This window comes from Gopherus evgoodei, chromosome 3 (genome assembly GCF_007399415.2).
Source record: "Gopherus evgoodei ecotype Sinaloan lineage chromosome 3, rGopEvg1_v1.p, whole genome shotgun sequence".
In the NCBI taxonomy this organism is placed as follows: domain Eukaryota; kingdom Metazoa; phylum Chordata; order Testudines; family Testudinidae; genus Gopherus; species Gopherus evgoodei.
The window spans coordinates 162,551,994-162,570,657 of record NC_044324.1 but is presented as its reverse complement, the minus strand read 5'-3'; the positions used below and the strand labels follow the sequence as shown (position 1 = coordinate 162,570,657).

The 18,664-nt window shown below is 42.2% G+C and overlaps 1 protein-coding gene across 1 annotated transcript in view; it reads right to left on the bottom strand.

The window, feature by feature from the left end:
• Positions 1–18,664, bottom strand: part of DNAH8 (dynein axonemal heavy chain 8) — a 567,023-nt gene that overhangs the window by 463,169 nt on the left and 85,190 nt on the right. Inside the window, 2 exon segments of the mRNA XM_030557275.1 lie at positions 8,185–8,382; positions 13,467–13,613. Of these exon segments, the coding sequence (XP_030413135.1) occupies positions 8,185–8,382; positions 13,467–13,613 (345 nt within the window).

The following is an 18,664-nucleotide window of genomic DNA, read 5'->3' as shown; positions in this document are numbered from 1 at the left end:
CAGGAACAGGTTTGCAGAGTTGGAAAATGAAGAAGGGGCACAGCAGGTGGTCGCTGAAGGTGAGAGGGCAAGGAAGAAGAGAACAGCAGCTAGTCCTATAGGAAGAGGCGAAGAGTCAATGGAGACAACACCAAATATGAGCCCAAGGAGGATACTGGATGGGTTGCGGAGGATTGCAAGGGACCATAGAAATCGGGAGGACTTGCAGCCAGAAGGAACAGGGGATAGAGCGGAGAATCGCACTGTCACCAGGAAAAGGCAGGTCTACGTGATTGGGGACTCCTTACTGAGAAGAATAGACAGGCCTGTAACTAGAGCTGATCCAGAGAACAGAAGAGTATGCTGTCTGCCGGGTGCTAAGATATGGGATGTGGACCTGAAGCTGAAAAGGATCCTAATGGAAGCGGGAAAGAATCCGCTGATTGTCCTTCATGTGGGAACAAATGATATGGCTAGATTCTCGCTGGAACATATCACAGGAGACTATGCCAGACTGGGGAAGATGCTTAAGGAAATCGAGGCTCAGGTGATCTTCAGTGGAATTCTGCCTGTTCCTAGAGAAAGGCAACAAAGGTGTGACAAGATCATGGCGATCAACAGATGACTCAGACAGTGGTGCTATACGGAGGGCTTTGGGATGTATGGCCACTGGGAAGCATTCATGGACAGAGGACTGTTCTCTCGGGATGGACTTCAAATGAGTAAGGAGGAAATAGACTTCTAGGATGGAGGCTGGCACAACTGATTAAGAGAGCTTTAAACTAGAAATTTGGGGGAGATGGTTGGAAGATGTCTAGGTAATCTCCATGCCGGAATTTAACATTGAGAGGGAAGAAAACAAAGTAAGAAAGGATACAGCCATGGGTAAGAGAATGGACATAAGGAGGAAGCGTAGTGTAGATACCAGTCTAATAGGTGATACTGGTGGTAGAATGTCTGTGCCTAATTGGGTAAAGAATGTCAGTTAAACCAAACAGCAAAAATTAAGATGTTTGCACACGAATGCGAGGAGCCTAGGTAACAAAACAGAGGAACTAGAGCTACTGGTGCAGGAAGTGAAACTGGATATTATAGGGATAACAGAAACATGGTATAATAGTAGTCATGACTGGAGTACAGGTATTGAAGGCTATGTGCTGTTTAGGAAAGACACAAATAAAGGCAAAGGTGGTGGAGTAGCATTGTATATCAATGATGAGGTAAACTGTAAAGAAATAAGAAGTGATGGAAGGGATAAGAGAGTCTGTCTGGGCAAAAATCACATTGGGAAAGAAAGCTACTAGAGCCTCCCCTGAGATAGTGCTTGGGGTGTGCTACAGACCGCCAGGATCTGATTTGGATATGGATAGAGATCTCTTTAATGTTTTTAATTAAGTAAACACTAATGGGAATTGTGTGATCATGGGAGACTTTAACTTCCCAGATATAGACTGGAGAACAAGTGCTAGTAATATTAATAGGGCTCAGATTTTTCTGGATGAAATAGCTGATGGATTCCTTCACCAAGTAGTTGAAGAACCAACTAGAGGGGATGCCATTTTAGATTTGGTTTTGGTGAGTAGTGAGGACCTCATAGAAGAAATGGTTGTAGGGGACAACCTTGATTCGAGTGATCATGAGCTAATTCAGCTCAAACTAGATGGAAGGATAAACAAAAACAGATCTGGGACTAGAGTTTTTTATTTCAAAAGGGCTAACTATTAAGAATTAAGGAAATTAGTTAAGGAAGTGGATTGGACTGAAGAACTTGGGGATCCGAAGGCGGAGGAGGCCTGGAATTACTTCAAGTCAAAGTTGCAGCAGCCTGCATCCCAAGAAAGGGCAAAAAATTCATAAGCAGGAGTTGCAGACCAAGCTGGATGAGCAAGCATCTCAGAGAGGTGATTAAGAAAAAGCAGAAAGCCTACAAGGAGAGGAAGATGGGAGGGATTAGCAAGGAAAGCTACCTTATTGAGGTCAGAACATGTAGGGATAAAGTGAGAAAGGCCAAAAGCCATGCAGAGTTGGACCTTGCAAAGGGAATTAAAACCAATAGTAAAAGGTTCTATAGCCATATAAATAAGAAGAAAACAAAGAAAGAAGAAGTGGGACTGCTAAACACTGAGGATGGAGTGGAGGTTGAGGATAATCTAGGCATGGCCCAATATCTAAACAAATACTTTGCCTCAGTCTTTAATGAGGCTAATGAGGAACTTAGGGATAATGGTAGGATGACAAATGGGAATGAGGATATGGAGGTAGATATTACCGCATCAGAGGTAGAAGCCAAACCTGAATAGTTTAATGGGACGAAATCGGAGGGCCCAGATAATCTTCATCCAAGAATATTAAAGGAACTGGCACAAGAAATTGCAAGCCCATTAGCAAAAATTTTTAATGAATCAGTAAACTCAGGGGTTGTACCGTACGACTGGAGAATTGCTAACATAGTTACTATTTTTAAGAAAGGGGAAAAAAGTGATCCGAATAACTATAGGCCTGTTAGTTTGACATCTGTAGTATGCAGGAAAAAATTTTGAAGGAGAAAGTAGTTGAGGACATTGAGATCAATGGTAATTGGGACAAAATACAACATGGTTTTACAAAAGGTAGATCATGCCAAACCAACCTGATCTCCTTCTTTGAGAAGGTAACAGATTTTTTGGACAAAGGAAATGCAGGGGATCTAATTTACCTCGATTTCAGTAAGGCATTTCATATGGTTCCACATGGGGAATTATTAGCTAAATTGGAAAAGACGGGGATCAATATGAAAATTGAAAGGTGGATAAGGAACTGGTTAAAGGGGAGACTACAACGGGTCATACTGAAAGGTGAACTGTCAGGTTGGAAGGAGATTACTAGTGGACTTCCTCAGGGATCGGTTTTGGGACCAATCTTATTTAATCTTTTTATTACTGACCTTGGCACAAAAAGTCAGAATGTGCTAATAAAGTCTGCGGATGACACAAAGCTGGGAGGTATTGCTAACATAGAGAAGGACCGGGATATTATACAGGAAGAACTGGATGACCTTGTAAACTGGAGTAATAGTAATAGGATGAAATTTAATAGTGAAAAGTGTAAGATCACGCAGTTAGGGTTTAATAACAAGAATTTTGGTTATAAATTGGGGACAAATCAGTTGGAAGTAACAGAGGAGGAGAAGGACCCTGGAGTATTGATTGATCACAGGATGACTAAGAGCCACCAATGTGATATGGCCATGAAAAAAGTTAATGTGGTTTTAGGATGCATCAGGGGAGGTATTTCCAGTAAAGATAAGGAGGTGTTAGCACCGTTATACAAGGCACTGATGAGACCTCATCTGGAACACTGTGTACAGTTCTGGTCTCCCATGTTTAAGAAGGATGAATTCAAACTGGAACAGGCAGAGAGAAGGGCTACTAGGATGATCCAAGGAATGGAAAACCTATCTTATGAAAGGAGACTGAAAGAGCTTGGTTTGTTTAGCCTAACCAAAAGAAGGCTGAGGGGAGATATGATTCCTCTTTATAAATATATCAGAGGGATAAATATCAGGGAGGGAGAGGAATTATTTAATCTTAGTACCAATGTGGAACAAGAACAAATGGATATAAACTGGACACTAGGAAGTTTAGACTGGAAATAAGACAAAAGTTTCTAACCTTAGAGAAGTGAAGTTCTGGAACAGCCTTCCAAGGGGAGTAGTGGGGGCAAAAGACATATCTGGCTTCAAAACTAAGCTTGATAAGTTTATGGGGGGGATGGTATGATGGGATAGCCTACATTTTGGCAATTAATTGATCTTTGATTATTAGCAGGTAAATATGCCCAATGGTCTGTGATGGGATGTTAGATGGGGTGGGATCTGAGTTACTACAGAGAATTCTTTCCTGGGTGCTGGCTGATGAGTCTTGCCCACATGCTCAGGGTTTAACTGATCGCCATATTTGGGGTCAGGAAGGAATTTTCCTCCAGGGAAGATTGGCAGAGGCCCTGGAGGTTTTTCGCCTTCCTCTGCAGCATGGGGCATGGGTCACTTGCTGGAGGATTCTCTGCACCTTGAGGTCTTTAAACCACGATTTGAGGACTTCAATAACTCAGACATAGGTTAGGGGTTTGTTACAGGAGTGGGTGGGTGAGATTCTGTGGCCTGCATTGTGCAGGAGGTCAGACTAGATGATCACATTGGTCCCTTCTGACCTTAAGTCTATTAATCTATGAATGTTGAAGGCTGGAATGACACAATCTAGGTAGTTGCAGGTCTTTTCTTTGAAAATCTCAACCTCTTAGCTGGTGGTTCCAGTGGCCTGCAGAAGGTGGAAGAGTGAGCAGGGCAGGATCTTTGTGCCAAAAGAGACCTGTTAAACTTCCTCTTATTTGCAGGGGTGTATATCCAAAAAGATTTAAGTGTTGCCATAGAGTCCTTTAGGATATTAAGTGAGTTGTCTGTGGAATCTGCGAAAAGCTTCTGGCCATCGAAAAGTAAATCTTCATGGAAACCAGAAAACGGAAAGAAGGAAGCTCACCTCATCACTACTGTGTTGTAAATAGACCTGGCTGCAGTATCTGCAGCATCATGTGAAACCTGCAGTGAAGTTTTTGCCAAGAGCTGACCTTCCTTTATTATGACACTGAACTGTTCTGGATGTTCCTGTAGCAAATGGTCAATAAATGCATTAAATGTCTCATAGTTCAGTTAATTATATTTTGATATCAGCACCTCATGATTATTTTTCCTGAACTGTAATGTTGCTAAGAAGTAGGTCTTACAACCAAAAAGGTCTGGAGGTTTCTGGTCCTTATAAGGGATGGCTTTTTGGGAATGTTGCCTGCCACTTTCATTGACTGGGGCGACAACAAAAGAATTTGGTGCTGGGTGAGAGAATTAAGGCCAGGATTTTTTATCAGCTTGCTTGCATGTATGTGGGGGACATTGCTGGAGTTTACTAGATGGACTAAGCTAGCTCAAGGAGGGATTCAGTAATCTGCAGTGCAACCAGTGCTGAGGAAGAGCTGTGCACTATATCCAGAAGCTTGCGATGGGAAACCCAGAATTCTTCCAGGGGAATGTGCAAGGTGTCAGCAATCCACTCATCAAGTCCTGGAAATGTTTAAAGTCATCAGCTAACAATGGCAGAGGTGGCTTTACTGCCTCATCAGGTGATGACAAAGAGATGTTTGTAAGGGGTGTGACCTCCTTGTCCACCCTTGCCTCTTTCTCCTCAAAGATCTTCTCAGACTCTTAAAGTGGAGAGAAGGGATAGATAGTACTGGGGAATGAGGTCTTCTGTGTTCCCTACAGGACTGAGTTGAGGTCTCTCATAATTACTGGCAGTACATTGCCCATGAATCCCAGTAAGACCAATGAGGGAGACCATAAGGCACATGGGGAGATATCCAATGTTGGTCATACCAAGTTATACCATAGCAGACAGGAGTCTGGTGTCCTGTCTTTGTTGCAGCTACATTAGGGAATAACACCTCCTGGAATAAATTGGAGAGCCTAGAACAGAAAGTTCAGACACTGAGCCAGAATGCTCCTCCACATATTGAATCAGAGGTAATAACCCCTTCTCATGGATAGTAGAAGATGGGGAAGAGGTAAGTCTCACTAAAACATGAGCAGTCAGCGACTCTCTTGACTTCAATACCTAGAGGTGTCTTGAGGTTACAAGGAGTGGAGATTCAAGTTTATTTGGTATCATGAGGTCTTTCAGGTACTGGAATTCCTGCAGTACCTGGGAGCACAAAATAACTTACTAAAGGCACTGATGATGTTACAGAAGCCATTGTGTGAGGTGCTGACGTTGGTACCAATGGGGTAAAGGATTCCACTGAATCCGTTCTCTTGGTCATAGCAGTCTTTCATACTAATTCCTTTAGTACTGAGGTATAGGATTTAGTTGAAGTCTTAACGTGTTTCACAGTACACAAATTGCTCAGAGTCTCACTAGCAATCCTCTCAGGGCCTGAGGTCTCTGGTGACCAGATCTTATTTGAGGAAGAGAAGGTTACTTACCATGTACAGTAACAGGTTGTTTGAGATGAGTGTCCCTGTGAGTGCTCCACTTCAGGTGAATGTGCATCCCTGTATCTTTGACTGAAAAATTTCATCAGCAGTGCTTGTTTGGGTCACACACGCATTGTCCCCGTCTTGTGCTGCTGTTGGCAACTACCTTGCGTATGTGACCAGACCCTCACAGTTCCTTCTCTACCATAGAGTCCAGAAATTGAACTCCAAAGTAGAGGGGAGATGGGTGGGTAAAGGAGCATCTACAGGGACATTCATCTCGAAAAACCTCAGTTACTGCCCAGGGTGAGTAACCTCTTCTTTGAAGAGTGTCCCTGTGGGTGCTCCACTTCAGATGACTGTTGAGCGGTGTCTCTCATTGGACAGAAGAGGGTTCAGCATTGCATGTGTAAGTGATGATAACACTGTAAGACCTAGCAATGTGACCAATCTTAAACCCTCGTTGATTACAGAATGTTTTGTGCACATGTGTATGGACATCCAAGTGGCTGCTCTACACATGTCTGTGATCAGTATGTTGTTTAGGAAGGCTACTGAAGCTGATCGGGAAATGGGAAAGTGAAAGTTTGGATTCCCAGTAGGGGTTGCAGGTCCTTCTGTTGGTAGCAGAGATGGATGCACAGATTAGTGGGTACTGATTTCAACTGCACTGACAGAGTCAGTAATGGAGTTGACATCACCGGTGGGTCAAGCCTCTCTTAGGCTGGTAACAGGAAGCATCAAGCCAAGGCTCACACACTCACCTTGGTACTGTTAATGTCTGAGATGACTTATTTGAGGCACAATAGTCCCCAGGGTCCTTTGTGTAACTCAAGAAGCCCTTCTTGGGATTGAAGCTAGAGACTGATCTGAAGTAGTCACAGTTTGGGGCATCTTATGAGAAGGTCCTGGTGAAGGGGAGGGCCTCCTCTTCTCCCACTGGGAAACAGTCTTTTCAGCTTTGTGAAGAGAGTCAGACAAAGCTGTGGGAGCACTCCTTGTTTGTATAGGCAAATCTCAGAACTTGTGAGGTGCCAGCATTAGAAGATGCGTGAGGGGGACTGCATGAATAGATATGCTGCCCGGGATGGTTGTGTTCTTTTAAGAAAAGAACAACTAATGCTGCATTTTTCTCTGACGTGTCCCTCATCCTGGCATAACAGTCAGTGAGTATGTGGGCTGTTTGTTGGCACTGGCACCCAGTTGGAGGGGCAATGTTTAAAGCATGAGGACTTTTGTCTTTTAAAGTGAGTATCAAGCATCTCAGGCCTTGAAAAATAAAGATAGGGACAAAAAAGGCAAAATAACACAAAACTACTTACTAACTATCCTAATCTAACTATTTACATTAGTGAACTACCATTTGCCAAATAAAAGATGTGAAAAAGCTCAAGAGAAAAACCATAAGCAAAGTGCATGGGGACCTCCAGCTCTTAGCCATGGAAGATGAGAAGGAACTGAAGGAAGGTCAGGGCAGCTCCAGCCTTTGAACCCACAGCTGAAGGCACCGGTAAGCACAGAGTACTACTAGTGAAAGCTCTCCAACTCAAGTGCACTGGATGTGCACATACGTAAGTAGAACAGATGTGCAATCACTTGAAAACCTATCTTTTCTGGCAAGAGATCAACCCGGAAACTGATCCAATTCTTGCCCATCAGTGGGTGTCAATAATAAGGAATGTTTACAACACCACATATTTATCTTTATCACAATGTTTGAAATATTTACCTATATTTAGAATGCTTCCTCAGATACCTTGGTAAATTTAACTACCATAGGGGGTAAATGTGCAGTTTTCAATGGTGTCCACTGTACACAGTATATAGCAAAACTTACATTTGTGAAACATTTTCCCAAAGTTAGAACAGAACTCCTATAATATTAATGGGAGCTATGAGTACATAAGAACTGGAAAACAGACACCTATATCATTGACAAAACTGTAGGCAAGTATATTCCTGCACTTAATAATCTGTAAATAACCATAAGAAAGGCAAGAAATTTAAGGATCAGATAAATATAAAAGCCTTTGCATAAGCTGTGAAATTTGTTATTATTTTCCTAACAAACTCTACCATTTACCAAATAAAGTCAAATCATACAGTTCTTTTTCAGTCAAAACTCCCACTAAAGTCCAAGAGGTTCTGAATACATAAAAATGATGAGATCTGGCCCTGAATAAATTACAGATAACAATGTTACTTACCTCTAAACCTTCAATTTTTGTCATGAAGTCTACAAAATCTACATCAAATTCGGTTTTTCGTGGGTCGAGAATATCATATTGTTTCTTTTGAACACTCTGGTAGATATTTTTGAACTTTATTGCCAAAATATCTATCCCCTCAATTGTAGACATACTAAGTGCAGAAAATGTTTGTACTATAGTAATCATCTCTGTAATCTGAAATAAAGAAATATTTTTTCACACTCAAATTATGAATTTATTTCAATTCATTTAGTTCACTTGTGGTGCTTCTTGTTGACAAAGGAATAATTACATCCTGGGCTACACAGACTAGACTGAGACCAATGGCCAGTCTACTCTGATTGGTTATGTCACTCAGAATTCCTCATCAAAATACTCACAACAAAACATTGCTCCCTCAACTTCTTCCTCAATCCTCACCATCACTCAACCTAATTTAAATTGTTTCAATATATTTGCTCTGTTTTTCTTGGTATCTTGAGGAAGTTTTATCCATAGTTAAGTTTTACATTAAATTACATTTAATATCTGAGCGATAGGGTGGGGAATGGCTCAAAAGTTGAAGTACCAATGTTTAAGATAAATAAATGGGAATTTCCAGGCACAATAGACAGATCACAAGAACTAGTATATGCACTGTATGATTACCAAGGAAAAACACACCAGTGAATCTGAAAATCCCTGAACACTGTTAGTTATATAATGGTATTGTCCAAAGGCACCAATCTGGATTAAGAGTCCTTTGTGCTAGGAGTCAGACAAATACATGGGTAGATATCCAGACCCAAAGAGTTAAAATCAAATTAAAGACAAGATACCACAAATGAACAAAAAACAAACATGAAGGAAAGGGAGGAAGAGAATAACATCATACTCTAATATGAGCTTGCTAACAAATGGGCCAATTTGATGGTTCTGAATCACTTTTTTTTTTAATCTTGCTATAGACTATTCTCAATCTCCCCTCTACTTGGCATTCTTTGTTGTTGTTTTTTAATGTAAACTATTCCTGCAATTGATTCAGATTAGTAAATTTTGTGCTGTAAATTACAGTGGCTAAAAGGAAAAAAGGTGTAATTTTTTCATTATGGGATGAATCAAAGGAAGTCTTTTGACAAAGCAAGAGGAATTATTTCTTTAGCGGGAATGAAGGCTCTACTAAACACTGGTGGTGGGTTTACAGTGCTGCAACTTAGTAACTGTCCACACCTGCAAGGCACATCCAGCGCTGCAACTCCCTGGCTGCAGCGCTGGCTGTACACCTGGTCTGCTTGGGGTGTAACGATTGCAGCGCTGGTGATGCAGCGCTGCTCATCAAGTGTGGCCACCAAAAGCGCTGTTATTGGCCTCCAGAGTAGTAGGAGGTATCCCAGAATGCCTGCTCACAACAAACTGGAAGAATGGCTGAACTCCAAGCTCCCCCGAGCTGCTTATCTAAAAAACAAACATAGCTCCTGTTTGCTGGAGCGAGCGAGCGGAGGCAGGAAGGGGAATTGCTTTGGAAGGTTCACAGCTCTTTGCTTGAAGAGAGAAATCACATGGCAGAGGGGGAGGGAGGAGTCCGTGTTGAGCAGCTGCTTATGTGGTCTGAAGGCTATTTAGGAGTGCATAATTTGCATTTAGTGAATAAGCGAGGGGTGGGGGAAGGGCTCGAAACTTTTAAATTGATCGCAGGTTGGTGATGTGTATGTTCCAGTCCTTAGAACTTGCAAGGCAGGGAGATGACAGATCCAAAAATCCACTCACTCTCTCTCCCCCACATTCCCCCTCACCCCCCTCTTTTGAAAAGCATGTTGCAGCCACTTGAATGCTGGGATAGCTGCCCACAATGCACCACTCCCAACAGTGCTGCAAATGCTGCAAATGTGGCCACACTGCAGCGCTGGTAGCTGTCAGTGTGGCCACACTGCAGCGCTTTCCCTACATAGCTGTACAAAGACAACTGTAACTCCCAGCGCTGTACAACTGTAAGTGTAGCCATACCCTTTCTCTCCACACTGAAGCACGTTAGTCTTTGGCCTTGTCTACGCAGTTTTTGCCAACAAAACAAGAGAAGTGTACTCACTAGAAACTACTTTTGGTGACAAAACTTTGCTGATTGCCTACAAAATAAAACCAAAACTCAATGAAAAGCACAAAGCTTTTTGCTGCAAAATTAAAGTAACAAAGCATTAGTGTAGATGCTGCTGTTTGTTCTGTCAACATAACTGGCTTCCACCAGTACCCCACAATGGCTGCCCTGAGGGCTCTGCTCACTGTTTTGATCTCTGCTGCCCTGCAGGCATGCACCCCTTCCCTTTCAAAGCTCAGGGAAGTATCTGACAGCTGAGCTTGCAGATCATTAATGTGGAATGCTCCTGTTCTGCCCTGCATTAGGGCAGAAGGGGAAGGCAGACTGCTGCTGCAGGGAGTGAGGGGCAGGGAGGGGACATTCCTCAATATGGAGAGTTCACAGATCTGCGCAGGATGCCGCTCCTAGCAGCTGAGGAGGTTGTGGGAGAACCCTTTTACTAGAGTACCCTTTTACTCTTAGGGAATCACAGAACCAGAGGCAGTCAGAGCAGGCTGCTTTGGGAGAAACTGCTGTGCTGAGCAGAGCTGGGGGCTGATGTGGTGGGGGTTCCCCCTCCCTCTGCCTCAGGATAGGTTGGTCAGCCTGCTGTCTCCCCTACCCCAGACACAACACTCTCCTCTCTCCCCCACTTCAGTTGAAAAGCATCTGACAATCTATTAGGGTGCCCATGGAACGATGGGATTGAGAAAGCTGCATCATGTGATGCTGTACCTGCCCCATGAGGCGTTGCAAACCCTTCCTAAAGCATCCTGTGGACAGTTGCACAGTGGGATACCTACCACAGCGCAAGGCTATCAATGCAAGAGCTGCTAGTGTGGATGCACTGTGCAGACACAAGGAGCATAGTGTAAACATGCAACAGCGGTTTTAATTAAAGTGGCATAACTTTTGCTGACGAAACTTTGTAGTGTAGTCAACTTTTCTTTGTTTTGGGGATAGGCTTCAGTTTTTAGTCTCCAGTCATACTCAGACATTAGGCCAGGTTAGAGAAGCATTTTCCACAGAGATACATATGTCTTAAGTAATAGGAGACACTATTTTATTTAGTTGTTTTCTATTTCCCACATCCCTCTTCCTGTTTCTTGTACCTATGGCCTTGGGTTACACATGTACTGCACTACATGTGTTTATAGAAAGAAAGAAAGAAAGAAAGAAAGAAAGAAAGAAAGAAAGAAAGAAAGAAAGAAAGAAAGAAAGAAAGAAAGAAAGAAAGAAAGAAAGAATCCAGTTACTCACTCTGCCAGGATTCCCACGGCATCCTCTGTTTTCTGATTTGTTTTTTAGATTGCACTGTCCTCACAGCAGAGACTAATAATCATTTTGTATCTTGCTCGTCACCAAGCACGTTGTCACTGCTTTAAAAACAGTACTAACAAAAAGGCTTTGTGACCCTTTAAGTGAAAAGTTTTGAAGAAGTGCTCTAGAATCACAGTGCCAATCTTTTCATTTTACAAGATGTTCTAAGACCAGCTATGCCCCAATGATGTTCACCTTCTTTGCAAAGGAGAATAGAAATATGTCCTTGGTGGCAAGAGTCTTACATCCAATCACTGCCTAGCTGTTCAACATACTGGGAGCATTTGGGTCTGGAGCCTTTATTGGTTTAATCAGAAGACCTCAGCTGACATTTGCAGGTAGCAATGACGGTGGAATCACAGGGTTAGAAGGGACTGCAATGCTCATCTAGTCTACTCTAACCCCCACGTAAACTGAGGAAGAGTTCACCAGCTGACCATCTTATACAGGCAGCCCATTCACAACAATTTTCCAGCTCAATTGCTTTGCTTTCAAGACGCAGAATAACAATTGATCTGAGGGTATGGCTACACTTGAAACTTCAAAGCGCTGACTAAGGACCACTTTGATCTACCTGGGGTTACTTCATGACCCTTGGACCCAGGATATGAAAGTCTCCAGCCAGGGTTTCTTAGGGAATTCTTTAAATGCTTCTTTCTGATTTTGTTCTGTGCAAGTGGGATCAATTTGGAGGAACTGATCCTAAACTGATTTTGTAAATGCACTGATTAATGCTAAAGACTCTTGCACAGGAGTTTGCCAGAGGGTGTTGAGGATAAAAGGCTGTCAAAAGGCCACCTGAATGGAGCTAATCTACCACTCTCCCTTTCCATGTACAAATTCCTCCAAAAATCTCACTTCTACAAAACCCACAGGAAGAGAATAACAAAAACAAACACACAAAACCACACAAACAACCCTACCTTTGGGTCTCCTAGTCTTCACTTCTCCATTATTATTATTATTATTTTTACAGTTTGTTCCAAAGCCCATTAAATTAACAAGACTCTTTCCATTCACTTTAATGGGGTTTAGATAGATTATAAACTCTTTAGGATACATGTTATCTTAATTTTTTGTCATGCACAACACAAATAATGCTATGGGAGCTTAATAAATAAACACATTAATAATAAAAAACATCATGTTTCGAAGATTTGAAGTACAAGGTGTAATAATCTTTGGGTAAAAAAAGCCTTATGTTTTTTGGCAAAATGTAAATCTCTTATTTTTTTTCCACTGCTCACCTAACTTAGGCTTTGTCAACACTGGAACTTCATCAGCAATCTTGTCATTCAGGGGTGCTAAAAAAACACACACCCCGAATAACAAAAGTTTTATTGACAAAAAGCGTCGGTGTGAAAACCATTTTGTCGTCAGGAGTGATCTGCCAACAAAGCCACTGCCGCTTGTGCAGTGGAAGTTTTTTTGTTGGCAAGAGAGTTTTCTCCTGATGACAATCAGCAGCTACACTGCGTGCATTTCAGCAGCATGGCTGTAGTGGCACAGACAAATGACTAAAAGCTGCATAGTGTAGACAAAGCTTTAGGTTCACATTAATGAATTTTTCGGAACCCTTTTAAAAAATTGAATTTTAAGCTGAGACCAAGCATAGAAAGCCAAACACAGATTTTTTTAACAAGTTCTGAGCAAACGAAAAAAGTAAGTTGCAACTCTTAACTACAGCTTTCATTATTTATGAAAGTCATAATAATTTGATGATCTAAGAAATTAAGAGAAATGCTGTATTTATCCAAAAACATCAACATTTAAAAAAAAATCTTTCTTCATATTGAAATAAGAATATAGCACACTAAGCAATTCTTTAATCAATCTACAAAAATTCTCATTAAAGGCATGCACACTTACATTTTTTAATTTTTAAAATAAAAACAGAAATGTTACTTACTTTTTCTAGCCTTTTACAAAACGCTTCAAATTTGCCAAAAATATACATCTCTGATACTTCAAATGTCTTTTCCCCGAGAGCTTCCAAAATCTGTTTCCTTGTTTTATGAAAGCATTTTTGATATTCTTTAAATAAAAAAATGCAGTCCTAAAAAGTTGAGAAACAAATGCAATAACTATCAGATGAAAAGAAACATGCAATATTCTTATGCATAAAAAGTCTGTTGTTTCTGTTGGCTGTTCTGTATTTTAGAAAGTGGTATTTTTGTTTTAGTCCACATTATCATTTTGATATTGAAACAGAATTTTGCAACCAGGATTGTGGCCTATTCCTTGTGTCCTGCACTAACATGGAGAAATTCCTCTTATTTAGCACTTACTATTCTCATTTCAAAAAGAAGGAAGTGATGAGGAGAAAGTGTGACATATTATAATGCCTATGTGAAAAACCAGACTAATAATGTTAGATGGATGACCAGTAAGGATTTCTGTATTTGTCTTACTTACTTTTATGATTAAGAATAATTGACTCAAAACTATCGCTGCAAGGAGCTAATCCTTAAAAATCCCGTATCAGAGTTACCCTTGAACTTCTCGGATCCTTTGGATATTTTTTCTTATATTTGGTAGATATGTCTTGTCTTAGGTCTGATCCAGCAACAATTTACACATGCTTAACTTTCTACACTGAATAGTTCTACTGATTTCTTCTTCTCTCTTGCTGAAGTATTAAGTATTATTCAAGGTCCCTAAAATTAAGCATGTGTGTAAGTCTTTGTGGGATCAGGGCCCTAGATTATAAACCCTTCAGGGCAGAGGCTTTTATCATGTGATTGTATAGCACCTAACAAAAGGGGGCGCTAAGGATGGCTGGGGGGCCTTGAAGCCCTACTGACCTAATAAAATAATTAGCAATAATACTTAAACAAGGGAGGAAGGATAGATCAATGGTTTGAGCATTAGCGTGCTAAACCCAGGGTTGTGAGCTCAATGCTTGAGGGGGCCAATTAGGGATAAGGGCAAAAATCTGCCTGGGGATTGGCCCTGCTTTGAGCAGGAGGTTGGACTAGATGACCTCCTGAGGTCCTTTCCAATCCTGATATTCTAAGGATATTCTCCTTTCCCATATATATTCATTGTATGGGAAAGGAGAAAGATAAGAAAAACTATTTTGACACACAGTGGCTGTATCAAGAAGCCACCAAAGCAGAAAACAGTACTTCCTATAAGCATACTATTAGCACTGTGTGGTTGAAAACTAGCTATGCCAATATGAGCAATTTAAAATGTAGAGGAAAAAGGTTGAAGACAACTATGCAGCAGCTCTTTCAAATATTATACCTAATGTAATAACACTGTCTTGTCTGTCCAGGAGTAGAATTCCACAGAAAAACCACTGAAGTACATGTTGAACTGCAAGCACGTGTCATAAACAGATGGTTAAGGGTTAATGTCTCTTTTACCTGTGAAGGGTTAAGAAACTCAGTAAACCTGGCTGACACTTGACCAGAGGACAAATAGAGGGACAAGATACTTTCAAATCTTGGTGGAGGGAAGTCTTTGTTTGTGCTTTTTGTTTGGTTCATTGTTTGCTCTCGGGACTGAGAGGGACAGGACATCATTCCAGGTTCTCCAAATCTTTCTGAATCAGTCTTTCATGTTTCAAAATTGTAAGTAGTAGCCAGGCAAGGCGGATTGTCTTATGTTTGTTTTCTCAACTTATACATGTGTCTTTTTGCTGGAAGGATTTTTACCTCTGTTTGCTGTAACTTTAAATCTAAGGCTAGGGGAGGGGGGTCCCTCTAGTCTATATGAATCTGAGTACCCTGTAAAGCATTTTCCATCCTGATTTTACAGAGATAACTTTTACTTTTTTTCTTTCTTTAATTAAAAGCTTTCTTTTAAGAACCTGATTGATTTTTCCTTGTTTTAAAATCCAAGGGATTGAGTCTGAACTCACCAGGGATTGGTGGGGGGAAAGGAAGGGGAGATGGTTAATTCATCCTTGTTTTAAGATCCAAGGACTTTGGACTGGTGTGAAGCCTCTCAAGGCAACCCAGGGAGGGGAAAGTCTGCGGGGAAAAGGAGGGGGATGGTTAATTTCTCCTTGTTTTAAGACCCAAGGGGTTTCGGTCTGGGTTCCCCAGGGAAGGTTTTGGGGGAATAGAAAGTGTGCCAGACACTAAATTCTGGCTGGTGGCAGCGTACCAGACCTAAGCTGGTAATTAAGCTTAGAAGTGTTCATGCAGGTCCCCACTTCTCTTACTCTAAAGTTCAAAGTGGGGGAAAAAACCTTGACATGGTGAGCAGCGGTTGGGATTTTTAGGAACCAAAAGCCAGTAGGATTTTTTTTCTCTCCTTTCTAGCTGCTTGGAAAGCAGCCTGAGGGCAGAGGTGTTAAATTTTTAACAAGGGTCCTTGTTAAGAGGAGGCTTCAAGCTGTGAGCCAGCAGACAGCCAGCAAAAGGCATTTACAAGTTGAATTGTTTTCTTTCTTTCTACCTCTCGGGTATTGCTAGTTACAAAATCTCTGTTAATAAAGCAGCCCTGAGTTGAAGCATCCCAGTCAGTAAGCTGCAGGGGGGTGCGGCCAGCACAAGAAAGCAAAAAAATGAGTGCCAAGAAAGCAGTTAAACAGGAAATGGCTAGGCTAGATGCAGAAGAGAAAGCCAAAGAGGCAGACCACAGGAGAAAGCTAGAGATAAGAGAAAAACAGATGGAGATGAAAGAAAGAGAAGAAAGAGCCAAAGAGGCTGCCTACAGGAGAACTATGGAGATGAAACAAAAAGAGCTAGAGACGAAAGAAAGAGAAGAAAAAGCCAAAGAGGCTGACCACTGGAGGTCTTTGGAGCTCTAGAGGGAGGCCCTGGAATTAGAAAAGGCTAAGCAAGGTGGAACAGCGAACCCTAACAACCCTTCTCCAGGTACCGTTCCCCATCTCATGAAATTCCCCACCTACAAGGCAGGTGATGATACTGAGGCCTTCTTAGAAAATTTTGAAAGGACCTGCCATGGGTACAACATCTCTACAGACCAGTACATGATAGAGCTGAGGCCACAGCTCACTGGACCCTTAGCAGAGGTGGCGGCTGAAATGCCTAAGGAACACATGAACGATTATGAACTCTTTCAAACCAAGGCCAGAATCAGAATAGGGCTAACACCTGAGCATGCCCGTCGGCAGTTCAGAGCCCTAAGGTGGAAATCAGATGTGTCATTTACCTGACACGCCTACCACACTGGAAAGAATTGGAATGCCTGGATATCAGGAGCAAATGTTAACTCTCTGGAAGAGCTGTCTCTCCTAATGCAAATGGGAACAGTTCTTAGAGGGTGTTCCTGAGGAAATAGAAAGGTACATCCTAGATGGGAAGCCCAAAACTGTAACCGAGGCGGGGGAGACTGGAGCCAGATGGGTGGAAGTGGCAGAAAAGAAAAAAGCTACTAGCAAGGGGAGCGAATATCACAGGTGGCAAACCGAAAATAAACCCTATCCCTGAGGGCAACCCAAGACCCCACCTACAACCCAAGGAAAGCCCCAGACACCCTATTGTTCCACCTCACCAGTCTCCAGCAAGCCACCTCGGCCCAGTGACCAGTCAGCTGGGCGATGTTTTAAATGTAATGAACTGGGACATATAAAGGCCAACTGCCCCAAGAACCCCAACTGAGTGCAGTTCATTACACCACCATCACACCAAAGATTCCGAGGCCCAGATGCCTCTCAAATACCCTTGGAGTGAAGGGAAACCTTGAGAGTGGGCGGAAAGAAGGTTATCGCATGGAGAGACACAGGGGCACAAGTGTCAGCTATCCACCAATCCTTAGTGGACCCCAAATTCATCAACCCAGAGGCCCAAGTGACAATTTACTCATTCATGTCAAAATCTGTAAACTTGCCTACAGCTGAACTGCCTGTCCAGTACAAGGGCTGGACAGGAATGTGGACTTTTGCAGTCTATGACAGTTATCCCATCCCCATGCTACTGGGGGAAGATTTGGCCAACCAGGTAAAGCAGGCCAAGAGGGTGGGAATGGTTACACACAGCCAAGCCAGGCAAGCTTTCAGACCCATCCCTGTTCCCGAGCGGTCCACAAGAGCCCCGTCTGTGTTACCAGACACCCAGACAGAGGTGGTGGACCCAGATCCCCTGCCAACAACTGCAACAGCCATAGTGCATCCAGTCCCAGAACCGGAACTGGAAACGCAACCAGCACCAGAACTGTTGCCAGCACTGACACTTGCAAACCCATCTACCACTCCAATGCCAGAGGGCCCTCTTAGGTCAGTGCAAGTGCTCCTGATGAGGATGTGCACCACTAACCCAAGGAGGCTGGTGACTGTAAGTTGACCTAATATAGGTCAACTTAGGCTTGAAGTGTAGACGTACCCTCATCTCCCAAAATGGAACTAGTTCTCTGACAGAACAGTATACACAAACAAGCTCTTTAAGAAACCTCACTACCTCCAGGTGTGACAAAACTTACAAGCCTTTAATGGAAGGGTGAATGGCCAAGATGGTAGCTAAATGAACTCTAATGGAGCTAACTGAAAAGTCTTGTATACAAGATGTCCTGAATTTCGGCTCCAGTGGGACAAAGATGATGAGAAGCAGCCCAGATAGAAAAATCTTTTCCACTTAGCTAAGTATGTAGATCTCATAGAGTCCTTTCTGTTAATAAGAATGTTTTGGATCTCCTGAGAACAAGTTTTTTTCCAAGGAGTCCAACCATATCTCAGCCAGACCATGAGATGCACGTTCTGTAGGTCAGGATATAGTTTCTGATCTTGATTCTAAGACAAAAATCCTTCAACCAATGGCAGTGTTATTAGAGATTAGATTGTGAGCTCTTGATGATCTGTGCAGCGATACTGCGCTAGCCAGGCCAGAGCTATCAGTATTAATATAACGTGGTCTTATTTTAGTTTCCTTATCACCCTTGGAACCAAAGGAACCAGTGTTAATGCATAGAGAAGATCCATTGACCAAGGAAGAAGGAAGATATCTGCTACTGAATCTGGACTCCAACCACCCTGAAACACACCTCTAACACTTTTTGTTGAGGTTTGTTGAAAAGAGATCTACAGCAGGTGGTCCCCATTTCTAGAACATGATGGCCAATATGTCTATCTTCAAGGACCACTCATGGTGATAAATGAAGTTTCTGCTTAAGGAATATACTGTGGTGTTTCTCATC